The sequence below is a fragment of the Myodes glareolus genome, chromosome 11 (assembly GCF_982192425.1).
Source record: "Myodes glareolus chromosome 11, mMyoGla1.1, whole genome shotgun sequence".
Lineage (NCBI taxonomy): Eukaryota > Metazoa > Chordata > Mammalia > Rodentia > Cricetidae > Myodes > Myodes glareolus.
This window is the reverse complement of record NC_142036.1, coordinates 24,811,156-24,825,126: the sequence shown is the minus strand read 5'-3', so window position 1 is coordinate 24,825,126 and position 13,971 is coordinate 24,811,156. Positions and strand designations below refer to the sequence as shown.

Below are 13,971 nucleotides of genomic sequence, written 5' to 3'. Positions count from 1 at the left end.
CTAGAGCTCTGTGAGCCCTGGAACGGCTTTTCTATGCTTCAGCCCAGACCCCAGAGCCGCAGAGGAAACATCGGCACAGTGTCCAGCTGCCTCCTCTCACACAGGGCACAGAAAAGTCTATACATGCGATGCAATGCTATGCTGCACACACACAAAAAGTGCTTTTGTTTTTTGGAAAAGCGGTTCTTTTCAGAAAATATACAAGGGCACAAAATGAGTTTCTTATGGTTATTTCTGAATAAGTTAAATGTTTTTATCTTGATATTTTTTAATTCTTTATTTTATATAAAAATAGAACAGTGCAACAGTTACCGGGAAACTGCTGAATCCAGTAAGTAAGTGTGTAGGCTTAGAAAGAGTTTTCACATTTACAGCAGACACCAGAGAAACTCTACAATGTACACAATTGCTGAAGCCAACACAAGGAAACTCTGGTTTAGTGTCTGTGACTACCCAGAGGATAAAGACAAAATGCCCTTTCATGACATTGTTGTTTGCTTCAGCAACAGGGTCTCGTATGACCCAGGGTGACCTCTAACCACATACTGGAACTCAGTATATAGCTGAGGAACTCCTGACCTCCCTGCCTCCACCTCCCAAGTGCTAGTATTTAAGGCATGGGACATGTTGCCTAAATCATTTAATTCTTGATGTAGTAACAATAGACATAATAAGTACCATAGATTAAAATCTCCCTAGGATCAATAAATTAAAGGTATGAAGAGGACAGTTATTTCTGCTGTGTTTGACACCACTTAAAAACACATCCTGGCCAAACGGTGGTGGCGCACGCCTTTAATCCCAGCACTGGGGGGTTGGAGGGGGGGCAAAGGCAGGTGGATCTCTGTGAGTTCAAGGCCAGCTGGGTCTACAAAGCAAGTTCCTAAACAGCCAGGACTGTTACACCGAGAAACCCTGTCTCAAAACAAACAAAACTACATCCTGGTCACTCAAGTTGTTATTTTCAGAGGGGGACAGGTTTCCAAAAACAAAAATAATTAAAGCTAAGCACTGGGGATGTGGCTCAGCTGGTAGAGTGCTTGCCCATATGCATGAAACCCTGGGTTCAGTTCCTAACCCTGAGACCCACACACACTGGGATGATGGGACTCCACACTCAGGTGGAGGAGAATCAGAAGTTGGAAGCCATCCTCTGCTACGTAACAAGTTGGAGACAGACAGCCTGGGACACGTGAGATTCTACTTGAAAAAAATAAAATAAAACAAACACGGATTTTTTTTTTAATCTTTCCACGTGTCCATCAGAGTACCACGTTGACTGGGGACTGATGTTGTTGGGACAGACGGGGACAAATGAGAGCTATGGTCAAAAAGATCCTCCTGCCAGTCCCATCAACTTCTGAACACAGCAACAGTTGTGAGGGACAGACAACAGTTTCAGGAAGCGACCGTGAGACAACCCGATTTTATAGATTGGATTAAAAACAAAAAGACTGACTAAGTCAAGAAGTGATAAGATAGAAACGTCTAGAAAGGATCACGCAAAGGCCAGAGCATCTTAGAAGAATTCTGAGAAGCTGGACCTCCAATCCTTCCCTTCCTGGCGCTCAAGAGGTCCGAGTCATTATAAAGAATGAAGACAGCTCCCCACTCGGCTGTTTGCTCTGCTTTCCAAGAGCAAAGAGGCCGAACTACTTTCTGTATGGGGGAGGAAGCACCCCGAGTTCTGGGTGCTGGTTGTGTGTATACCAGGGGCCACATGCACGCGCACACACACACACACACCTTCAGTCTAAACTGGCTGACCCAGCCTCTCGGAAGAGTCCCTTTGGCCACTACTTACATCCAGAAGCTGCTGGATCTGCCCGACGAGATTCTGGGATTGCTTCAGGTCATTGGTGCGCAGCAGTTTTCTCTTCAGGATGGCCAGGGGCACCTCTGGGCTGGGGGTGAGGTCAAGGCGTGTGACTGGAGGCAGAGAGATGGGGGAACTGGCTCTGTGCTTCATTCCCTGAAACTGCATCACTTTCATGCTAGAGATGGACTGGGGGAAGGGGAGAACACAAACACAAACCGTTAGGTCAGCTAAGCAGCTGTGACAAGCAGGCTAGGCTCCTCTGTGAGAGGGTCAGAGTGCCCTCCTAGCTTTAAGAACTCTGAAGGGTCCCAGTCACCTGAAAACACAGGGTCAACTCAGGCAGAGACAGACGGGCAGGGTGGCACACATGTGTGGCTGAAATCCACCACCGAAGAACTTCGAAAATACCCAGTGTGCTTTGCAGCAAGAGCTCCTTCATATGCAAAGCCAGCAGCAGATCCACAGTTTTAAAGTTTGTTTAAACTTGGGGAATCCTGGATATGCTTGCTCATCACCCCTGCTCCCCTGCCTGCTCCCAGGGGCCAGCAGCAAGGAGGTTCCAGCATCTGTCCAGGCTGAAGCTGAAGTCTGGGTCCCATGAGAATGGCAGAGCTAGGGCCATGGGCCAGGCTGACACTGGGCCTAAGACGCTAACAAAATGCATACAAGTGCCAGTCTATGTTTGTCAGACCTAACCCCAGGGGAACAAACAGCTCAAGTTTTCTCGGTCTCAAAGCAAGCAACGTTAATGCAAAACTTAATCCAAATCTGAAACCAAAATACAAACAGAAAAACAGAACGTTCCCAAAGATCCACCATTCACAGAGACACAGACAGGCAGACAAGAAATGGACCATGCTGAACACCTGTACTGAGACTGGGAAGCTGAAGGCAAAGCCACACAGCAGGGCATGGCATCTGATACACCTGTCTGGCTTTCACCCTATCCTGCTCTCTCCCACACCCATCCAAGTGCCAAGCCGGGTCAAAGCACCCTGGCCATACTTCTCATGTGAATTTTCTTCTGGGATGCCAGAGCTTGCACCCGAGAACAGAGCTCAGCTGGCAAGCTCTTAGGCCTGGGGACTGGCACACTGGAAGCTCCATTCTAAGTTGTTTTTTTTTTTTAAATTTTTCAGCCAAGCTGCACTTCCAAAGCCTTCCCAGCCAAGGCTCAAGCCTTCTGCATGCAGCCAGAGAGCGGGTCCCTGAGTACTACTATCTGACCATGTTAGTCCTGGCTGGACAGAGTTAGCGGTGGGGTATGTATGAACAGTCTCCAACTTCCTGCCAATGAGAAGTAATGACTGGCAGCTTGACATGCAAAATGCGGGGTTCAGTGGGACAGTCATGAAACAGAATGCATGCTTTCAGTCTCCATGGTCTCTTGCCATGTGACCATGCCTGCTCAGTGCTTCCCCCACACAACCTTGTCTGGTGTACCGGCTACCCTGAAAGCAGGGGCTCTGACAAATGAGGAAGGACACAGGTCCAGAGCTCATGCTTAACGCCCAGGTCTGTAAGTGCAAACCTGGCACGTCTGTTTCCTGAGCCTGAGACCCCAGGACAGAGAGGCTCCGTGAGGCAGAGCCATGCGGAGATCATTCCACACCTGGATCCCGTTTCTCTTTATCAAGGGACAAAGTTCTGAATGAACGTGCTTGAGGCGCCAGGATTAGGGAGCGAGGAAGTGAGGCCCCACTCACTTTGTTCCCATACTGCATGACGTGGCTGGTGTTGGTGTGCGACTTCACCAGGTGGTACTGCTTGTGGAGCGTCTCCTTGGTCAGATCCTCCTGTGAGAAGAACACAGAAGCCCTTTGAGGACTGCAGCCTGAGGGCTACACCATGGCGGGCTGAGCGGCCCTGACGAAGGCCTTACCACGTCCGAGTCTTCCATCCAGTTGACACTGTACCAGTCCCCCAGGTACGTGTTTCTCTTCTCGTCATAGTAGCAGGCGTAAGACGACTCCTTGGGGTTGGCGGCGGTAGTTGCATAGACTATGGAAGAGTAAAGGTGTATGTGAGACATGTTTTACTCTGGCCTCGGACCACCCTTGAAACTGAGGTCCCTCCTTTCCTCTGGCGACATCAAAGCTACACTCAATACAGGGAAAGCATGTCTCCCTCCATTCAGAACAATAACTCCTCTCAAACATGGAGGGAAGATAGCCAAAAAGGGACTCTTATTGCTGTTATGAGCAAAATCTTGTGTACGTGTGTGTTCAGAACACAACTTCGGGGAAGATGGCTGACAGGTCTTAACAAACTGGGAAACACAAAGAACATGGGCCCAGTTTGGTTTAGGGGAGACTGACAATTATTTAGAAAACACTGAAAAGGGTCGGGGGTGCATCAGAGTGCGTGCTGAGCAGGGATGAGGCCTGCAAAACGGTTAAACTGAACAAAACATAAAGCCAAGCATGGTAGTGCATGCCTGTAATCCCAGCACTTGGGAGGTAGAGGGAAAATCAGGAGTTCAAAGTCATCCTCAGTTACATAGCAGGTCTGAGATCAGCCTGGACTATGGGACTCCGTCTCAGACAAAGCACTCAGCTGGGCAGCACCTTTAAAGTGTCTGCATTTAGGATGTCACTCTTAACACACAGGCAGTTACTGTCCCCACGTTAAGGACCAAGTCACCTACCTGCCTGAGATCAAACAGACTGGGTGACCAGCACATAGCAAAGGAACAGAGCTGGTCACAATGCAGGGGCAGCATTGTGAAGCTTGCATAGAGACTCTTCTTGATACCATTATTTTGGGGGGATGGGGGTTGTCGTTTTTAGAATTGCTTTACTTTTATTTTGTGAGTATGAGTGTTTGCCTATTCATGTACCTTGAACACTAGGAGGCCATTGGTTCCCCTGAAAGTGGAGTTGTAGGTCGTTATGCACCTCCGTGGACCCAAACCCAGGTCTTCTACAAGAGCAGCCAGTGCTCCTGACCACTAAGCCAGGTCTCCAGTCCCCCACAGAATCTTTATTCCCTATGAACACTTACAGAGCAAAAGAAGCCAGATCTGGCCACAAGCATGTCCTCCATCTGTGTATTAGGCTACCATCAGTGTCCCTGCACAGGTGAAACACTTGGTCTCAAGTGGGCAGTAGCAAAGGACAGCCACCTACCATTGATGTCATCAGGCAGGTGGTTCATCATGGATCCAGACTCACATGCTTCAATGTAGAACACCATCTGCAAGGATCCAGGGCAGGTGAGCACCCAGCAGGCAGTGCACTCTTTCCATCCCTACCCACAGTCCTTTGCTCTGGGATCGGGGAGTCACTGTTGCTGTACAGAAGCGATTGTCAAAGGCTACAGAAGACATCTGACAATCACATTTCTTAACTAATGGAATCGTGACTGAGTCCGCAGAACACAGGGAGAACTGGAGCTGCCCAATGCTGAAGACGCTGGTTCTGGTATCTGATTGCGAGCAGCTCCAGAGAGCCAGACCGCGTGTCGGCCATCTTTCTGTGTTAACATCATAACCCCACCCTCTACAGCTTCTCCAGAGGGTGCAGAGCGGAAGGGGCCAAAGCAGACCGAGAGTAAGGTAGTAGGTGTTCTTCCCCAGCTGTCCCACACTGGGGCAGTCTCAGGAACTGTTCTCGCCTGTGTTCTCCGGACCTGCAGCAGGTAATTCACAGCCCCTGCCAACACCAAGCTGGGGTGAGGCCCACACCACGTTGTAACAAGCTCTATAAGAGGTATAGTGAACGCTGGGACACCACTGGTCAAAGCTGACCAGGTGAAACCCAGGAAGCCCAGCGAACTGTCCAAGAGCCAGCTGTGACAGTGTAGGCTTTGCTCCTGTACCTTCCTCGGGCTCCTTCCTCCCTCCCAAGGCACTGGGGAACTGAAGTTACCTTCTGGTACATCTTGTGTTCATACATGTAGCGAATAGTCTTGTTCAGGTCCTTGACATGGAGCTGCAAGGTAAGAAGTTGGACATTCAGACCAGCATCCTAGAGAAGCCACCACCACCACCTTATAAAGTCCTCCTTCCAATCAGTAAAAGAAACCAGGGTAAGCAGTAAACCCTAGAAGCCATCTCAGGCATTCCGTTTACACAGTGACAGACAAGAGAGGACACTTCTCTGTGCACAGCGTTGCCCTCAGCATTTGGAGACTTTCTTAGACTGTGTCTGCGATGTACTCAGTCCTGACTGACACGGCGGCAGGGAGAGAAGCGGCTAGAAAATAAAATACGGCCCTTCCAGCTGTAACACTTGTTCCCCGCTCCCTACCACAGCACTGACACCAACCCTGGTGGAACATCAGAAAACACGTCGTAGGTTTAATCTCAACACACAGGCCTTGTTTTCTATTTCCCTTTAAATTTTAAAGACAAATAAACTATCCTTTTCGTGTATCTTTAAAGAGTTAAGAAGGGGGCAGTGAGACGGCTCCGCCGGGAAAAGAGCTGGCTGCCAAGCCTGATGATGGGCTGAGTTTGATCCCCAGGACCTGCAGGCTGGAAGACGAGAACTGACCCCCCAAAAAATTGTCCTTAGACCTCCACATGTGTGACGTGGCACATAAAATAAATAAATGTAAAAATCAATGTTTAATGTTCAGAGAAATTGTGAAGGGCATAGCTCAGCGGTACAGCACTTGGCTAACACACACAAGGCCCTGCATACAATCCCCAGTACCCAATACCAATGACAACAACAGAAACCCACAATCAAAACGGTAAGCAGAACTCACATCATCACTAGGGAACACCAGGATTCCAGTAGCTCCGTGGTCAGTGAAGTAAACGAACACGTGATCCCGGGGACCGCTGCCAAGAAAGGACGGAAGAGCATGAGCCAGAGATCCCACAGCTTCCCCTTCCTGTTTCTGTGTCCATGTCCCCAAAAAGCTGCCTTCATCAAAAAGTTAAGAGGTTTGAGCAGGGCCTGGTAGCACATGGCTTTAATACCAGCACTTGGGAGGCTGGAGGCAGACTGATCTTTGAGTTTGAGACCAGCCTGGTCTATCTATATAGGGAGTTCTAAGTCAGCCAGGACTACATAGCAAGACCCTGTCTCCAAAAGGCAGAAAGGGGGAAATACACACATATGCACAAATGCAAGCACATGCTAACTCTAGAGGCTGAGGTGGACTACAAGTTCAAGAGCAGCCTGGACAAATTAAGTGGCACCCTGTATCAAGAAATAAATAATGGGAAGGTGTGCTAGGGAGGCAGGCAGTCATCGGGAAGGAAGAGGGGACAGGCAGGCTAGGCTTGGAGCTTAATGGTATATGCATAAAGTCATAAGGGGAAGAAAAACATGAGAGACCCTGGATCACAGGGGTATGGGCACAGCATCAGACTGTGTGGCCTGGGTCAGGACAAAGCTGTCCTCTAGCTTCTCCAAAGTGACAGGAGCAAAGAAAGAACTGTGCCCCTTCAGGTCTTCTGTGTACGGCTGCAGCTCTGAGAGTGTGGAACCCACGAAACAGACGGTACCTCTGCAGGACTTTTCCAGACCCCTTGCCCTTCATTGCTTCTGCATCGCCTCTCAGCACGGCGAGGAAGTTCTCTGGGGTCACATCCTACGAGGAATCAATAGGGAGTCAAAGCCAGAGCCGCTGTCACTTCTGAGCACAGTTCAGTCTGTGTCGGGCCCAGGGCACCCAGCTTCCAGTTCAATAGCAAACACTCCCACACCAGGAGGGATGACATTCCCGAGGCCCCAGGGTCTGTGAACTATGAAAATGTGAGGGCGTTCTCCTCCCAGTGGCTTCGGGCTTTAGTTCATTTATATCTCCCCCTCACCTCTCCAGTGTAATCCTTCGGGACACCTTTATACACGTCTGTGCCATTGGGTCGGTTGATCACAATGCCTGGAGTAGGGTTGCTGAAAATTAAAGGGCACAGTTGTAGCACAAAATGTGTCTCCCTTCAAAACACACCATTACAGGAACAAATAGCACATAGCTCTATTCTTGAAGACACTTCCTGTTGCCTGGATAGGCACCAACGCATGTGGTTTGGGCAGCTAGGGTTCTCGGTTCTCGGTTACCTAAACCCAAGTACTCCTGGTGGAAGCAGAGAGGAAAGGAGATCTTCAAACCCAGGGGAGGAGTCAAAGTGCAAATGTCCTGCCCCTGCTGGGAATCAGAGCACCTTGGCACAAGAGCATGCAAAAACAATGCTTTCAGAAAATGGACAAGCCAGGTGGTGCACACCTTCAATCCCAGCACTTGGGAGGCAGAGGCAGGTAGATCTCTGTGAGTTCGAGGCCAGCCTGGTCTACAGAGTTAGTACCAAGAAAGCAAGGGCTACACAGAGAAATCCTGTCTAGAAAAACCAAACGAATAGAACACAAAGCAAAGCTGAACACCCAGGCTCAATTACCACAATCAAGAGGGACTCCGCCCAAGAGCCCAAGCGCTGCTTAGCTCAGGGACATACCTGTCTTTTCTCAGTTCCCAGAACACTTGGGCAAGTGTGCAAGAGAACACAAGTCAGCAAGGAGCATGGTAGGAGATCCTGCACAGACTGGAACCTTGTACAGGCAGGTGCCTTGCTCAGAGCAAAGATTAAGGACAGGCTCCCAACCTCAGGGTTCGGCGCTACAATGCTCTCAAAAAACCTCCTTTTGCTCATTTCCTGTTTCCTGCCACCCCCACGGCATCCTAATACATGCTGAGAGCTCAACACATGACATCCCTGTGACTTTTCACCTGGGGCCACTCCCATGCCCACAGTGGGTCACTGTCCTAAGGAGCCCCATAAGCCTGACAGTGTTTTCAAATTCTGTTTCATGGCCAAGTTCAAAGCTCCCCACTTACTCTTCAGAGTTGGCAATGTCGTCATACATCATCACTATGATCTGCTCATCAGGAATCCCGTTCCGGTGAATGATCTGGTAGGCGTGGCATGCATCTGCCTGGAAGAAATAATTCCCTCGGCTTTTAGACATCTCAGGGAAGAAGGCCATCTCAGGGTATGTTCTATCTTGCAGAAGACTGATTCCCTGTGACTCATTCCCTACTGGTCAAGGTTTAACATCATTATTTTTTAAAACATTCATTTTCTTTTTTTTTTAAAGATTTGTTTATTTATATTTATTTATTATGTATACAGTGTTCTGTCTGCATGTATGCCACCAGACCAGAAGAGGGCACCAGATCTCATTATAGATGGTTGTGAGCCACCATGTGGTTGCTGGGAATTGAACTCAGGACCTCTGGAAGAGCAGGCAGTGCTCCTAACCTCTGAGCCATCTCTCCAGCCCCCTAAAACATTCATTTTCATTTTTAACTTCAACTTTAAACGATCCCCACTCTTATTACTCACAGTTACCTGGTAGTAGTAAGGTAGTACACACAGGCGCAGGGGTGTAAATACACAGGCACAGGTGTGCACACACGCAGGCACACACTGTCACGCCTACAGGTTAACAAGGGCCCTTGAAAGTTCTAAGCAACTTGTTTTCATATTTCAGACCACAGGACAGTGCAAAGCATAGATTCGGTCTCAAAGAGAATGACCCAGACGGGTGAAGCAACACGTTCACAGCTTTTATTTCACCCAACAGTCACTGTCCGGGCAAGTGTGATGTCTCAAAGTCCAACTCAGAAGCCAGACTGGTGACACAAGCCTGTAATCCCAGCTCTCTGGAAGTATAAGCAGGAGGAACAAGAGTTCAAGGACAGTCTGGACTACACAACAAGTAGGTTTGGGGCCTGCCGGGTTCCTGAGACTATCTCAAGGTAGATAGATAGACAGATAAATAGATAGATAGATAGATAGGTAGATACATACATACATACATACATACACACACACACACACACACACACACACACACTCACGCACATACATAGACAAAGAAGCACAGTTTGGGAAATGCTGTTTTGATGATGATAACAGTTAGGAATGTAGCTCAGTTGGTAGAGTGCTCGCCTGGTATGCCAAAAGTTCTAAGTTTACGTATATCACCACACAAACTGGGAGTGGTGGGCATACTTGCATTGGTAATACCACATTTTGGGGAGGTAAAGGCAGGCAAGAAGTTCAAAGTCATCCTTAGCTATGCAGTGACTTTGAAGTCTGCCTAGGCAACATGAGATCCTGTCTTATTATTATCATAATTTGAAACAAAAGAAGGCCATCAAGGGGACCATCCCTGTAGGAATGCCTTGTTTCAGATAATGCACACTGCACTCTGTGCAGAACAATTGAGATCAGAGATGAAACTGTTTGCCTAACTTTCCACTGACAATGTCATTCCAGGAACAGACACCTGCGCAAACACGGAGAGATGCTGTGGCCAGCATCAACATCCTCAGGCAGGCACTGCTGTATAAGCCATCACTGCACACAGCATCTTTAGCAGGTGCTGAAGAAAATAAAGCATCTGCAATGCCCGGCTTCTGCCTGCAGATGCCCATTCAGATGGACCTGTGTGATGGTAAATACGTGTGTTTAGCATCCATCTGCTATGACTGTGTAGGAACCCAGGACTCAGGAGCTGCCGGACAAGAGGACAGCTAAGTGTGAGACCTTCAATTTGCCTTGGGCTGACCTCAGGACCCTATCTCATTAGTCCTCAGGTGGCAAAGGTCTCACAGCTGGAGCACAGGAGGTCACGGAGAAAGAAGCCAAGCATTTTGACTACAGATCTTGATGGTTCTTCATGCAAGAGCAGCAGAGAAATTCACTAAATTTACAGAATCCCAAAGAGAAAGCAAAGGGCTAAAAACTAAACAGAAACAAAACAAGTCACGAATCATCACATACACCGTCGTGTAGGATCTGAGAATCACATCACTTGGAGATTCTGCCCAGAATTCACACAAAACAAGGCAGCTATCATGCCTAAGCAGTCAATTTTTCTGTGACCAGTCACTTAAGCAGTCTGTCTTGGGACTGGAGAGATGGCTCAGCAGTGAAGAGCACCAGCTGCTCTTCCAGAATACCCAGGTTCAACTGCCAGCGCCCACATGGCCGCTCAAAACTGTAACTCATGCTCCGAGGGATCCGACACCCTCACACCAAAGAACATAAAATTAAGTAGGTTTATTTTTTGTTTTTTGTTTTTTTTTTTTTAATAAAAGTCTGTCCTTAGACAGGCTTGGTGGTGCCCAGCACTCTGGAGGCAGAGACGGGTGGATTGCTCTGAGTTCACAGTAAGCCTGATCTACAGAGCGAGTTCCAGAAAGAAAAGGGGGGGGGGGGGGGACAGAAATAGAAAGAGAGAGAGAGAAAAGAAAAAGAAAAAAAGCAGAAATTGATAAGGTGATCCTAAAATTTACATGGAATTGCACAAGACCTACAGTAGCCAAATAATTAGGGAAAAGAACAAAGGTGAAGGCCTTTCACCTCCTGATTTCCAAGCCACACTAAGAAAGGAAGGATCTCCAAAAATGGTGCTGGATCAGATGAGACAGCCACATGCAAAAGGAGGAACCGTGTCTCACACTGCACACGAGGCAGTCCAGATCATGTGGATCACGGCTAGAACACTAAGTGACACAAGAGACAATCTTTAGGACCTTGAGTGACGATGTCACAGACATGACACCAAAAGCAAGATCCAGAAAGAAAACAATGAATAAATTAGAGCTCACAGAATTTAAAACTTAGTGCTTCAAAAACATCACTGAAGGAAGGGCTGGAGAGATGGCTCAGTCAGAGGGCCCGAGTTCACTTCCCAGCACCCGTGCTGGGTGGCTTGTAACTGTCTGTAACTCTAGCTCCAGGGGAGCCTCTGGCTTCTGTGGGAACCTGTACTGACATGTACGTACTGACACACAGACACACACATACAATTTAAAAATATAAATAAGTCTTTCTTTAAAGAAATGTTAGCCAGGCGCACACCTTTAATCCCAACACTCAGGGAGGTAGAGGCAGGCAGATCTCTGTGAAATCAAGGCCAGCCTGGTCTACAAGAGCTAGTTCCAGGACAGGCACCAAAAACTACAGAGAAATCCTGTCTCAAAAATCAAAAAAAAAAAAATGCTATTGAAGGGGTAGAATGTAAATCAGTGGTAGAGCACTTGCCTAGCACACACAGCCCTGGGTACCATGCCCAGAACTGAAAAAAAAAAAAAGCCATAAAGAAAACATTATGAGGACCTGAGAATAGAGAAGATCTGCAAAGCCTACATTGAATAAGGCTTACATATAAAACACAAAGAATGTTCGAGCCTCAAGAGTTTGCAAAGGCTTGAAAAACACCTTACCCAATAAGACAATGGCTCTAAGTCCACAAGAAAGAAGTTCAGCATCATTAGTCACAAGAGAAACACAAGCTGTCATGTCCCACCCAGACGGGTAATAACAAGTGCCCAGTGAGGACCAGGAGCTTTCAGATACACTCATGGGCATGTACAATGCCAATCACTGTAGGAAGCCTCTGCACAGTTAACAATGCCTCTAGTTACCATAAATGTCCACCCAGGAAAAACAAACATTCATCCTCATAAAGCTCAGCAACACTGTTCATGGGAGTGAAATAAGAAGCAGGCCCAGTGTCCATCACCTGACATGGACAAGCCAACTGTCCATCATTTGGACACAGTAGAATGCTACGTCACAACAGAAAGGATGGCAGTACCAACACTTGTGGCAATGTGGACTGTGCTCCATGACATCATCTAAGGGAAGACAGAAGCCAAAGACGACCCTGCAGACTTCTGAATAGATAAAGTTCTAGTTGGGGTCTGGGGGTGTAGCTCAGTGGGTGGAGTGCTTGCTGAGCATTCAAGAGGCCCCAGGTTCAATCCCTACCTTTGCATAACATTGGCTGTGATGGTGCACGCCTGTAACCCCAGCATTAGGGAGAGCGAGATGGGGAAGATTAGAAGTTGAAGGCTATCTTCAGCTATGTAGTGAGTTCAAGGTCAGCCTGGGCTACACAAGATCCTATCTTTTATATAGGATCAGAAAGAGCAACGTCTGCTTGAGACAGAATGTAGATTATTAGTGGTTGCTTAGAACTACTCGGGGGGCGGGGCATGTGGGTTACACGGGGTGATGGAATTGTTCTGGTGCTGGTTTGTGGTAAGGTTTGCATGACTCTGCAAATTACTAAAATAATGCAGAGTTGTGAGTCGGAAGTAGATGGGATGGCACAGAAACAATGCCTTGGTCAGGGTAGAGGCCTCGGGATGAGTTCTGTGTTGGTGCACTTCAGGGCTGCCTCGGGCCTCAGGACCACCCTGACAGGCGGGCACTCACTCCATTTTATAAGTGGGATGAGATCAAGGTTTGAACCCAAGTATCTTGCTCCAAACCTCGCCTCTTAACATTCAGTGATTTCCAAGTGAGGTTGAGGCTATATGCAGGGTCCTCAGAAGTACTCAGCTGCCTCTACCTTAGGAAAGTCAACAGGTTCTGCACTGGGTTGATATGAAATAAAGTGGAGTTCAGTGAACTCAGATAATGTGGAAACAGCAGAAAAGCCATAGGAGGTGATGCTGGGCTGATCATGACCTCATTACGGGGCACAGCCTCTGCAGTAAGTGGGCGATCGCTGTGACTCAGCTGATTTCAAAGCTCACACTGGGAATTGGCCAGGCTCACGGAGGAATCCCGTGACCTCCTGATACTGAAGCCTCTCATAATGTCACATGTACAGTGGGCACCACCCATCACCACCAGCTGTAAGCACAGTAAGACAGCGCTCGGAGCAAAGGTTAAAAACAGCTGGCGTGTGCTATATTTCTCCTCATGAGGAAAGGCTCTCTGACAATGTGTGCTTGCCGGGCAGGTGCTTATAAGCTCCTCCCCTCCTGACTCACATCCTGCCTTCCCGGCTTCTTGCATCCAAGTGCAGTGGTGGGGAGGTGCCAAGCTGGGGTTCTGCGGTGCCTGTCCCAGCCTTCCACCAAGTCCAAAGGAAGAGGCTGGGGTGTAAAGTGAGCTGACATCCTTTGTTCCTATTATACAGCAGGGACCCCAAACATCCCTGTCTTCACCACTGTTGGGCCCAGCGCTTCCAAACCCTCTCCCTGCATGCTAGCTGTCTTCAAAGGATGCTTTGCTTCAGGCACAAGCAGCTGACCGTTGCACCAATGAGGACCAACTTCCAAGACATCAGCCTAAGTGAATACTTTGTCTAGAGGACAAACGGTATGGCTGGCGGTCTGCTCCATGCCGCTTCCCCTCCCCAACTCCTACCTGGCTCCTGTCCCCGCCAGTC

General features: G+C 48.3%; 1 protein-coding gene across 2 annotated transcripts in view; it reads right to left on the bottom strand.

Annotated features, from left to right (window-relative positions):
- The window catches only part of Lgmn (legumain), a 33,765-nt gene that overhangs the window by 2,303 nt on the left and 17,491 nt on the right, over positions 1–13,971 (bottom strand). For both annotated transcript variants that reach the window (XM_087911563.1, XM_087911564.1), the window contains exons 3-11: positions 8,609–8,706; positions 7,590–7,671; positions 7,281–7,366; positions 6,533–6,608; positions 5,689–5,751; positions 4,948–5,014; positions 3,702–3,820; positions 3,526–3,615; positions 1,805–2,005 (exon numbers count right to left, since the gene is read on the bottom strand). In XM_087911563.1, the coding sequence (XP_087767689.1) occupies positions 1,805–2,005; positions 3,526–3,615; positions 3,702–3,820; positions 4,948–5,014; positions 5,689–5,751; positions 6,533–6,608; positions 7,281–7,366; positions 7,590–7,671; positions 8,609–8,706 (882 nt within the window). The remainder of the gene's footprint in view (positions 1–1,804; positions 2,006–3,525; positions 3,616–3,701; positions 3,821–4,947; positions 5,015–5,688; positions 5,752–6,532; positions 6,609–7,280; positions 7,367–7,589; positions 7,672–8,608; positions 8,707–13,971) is intronic.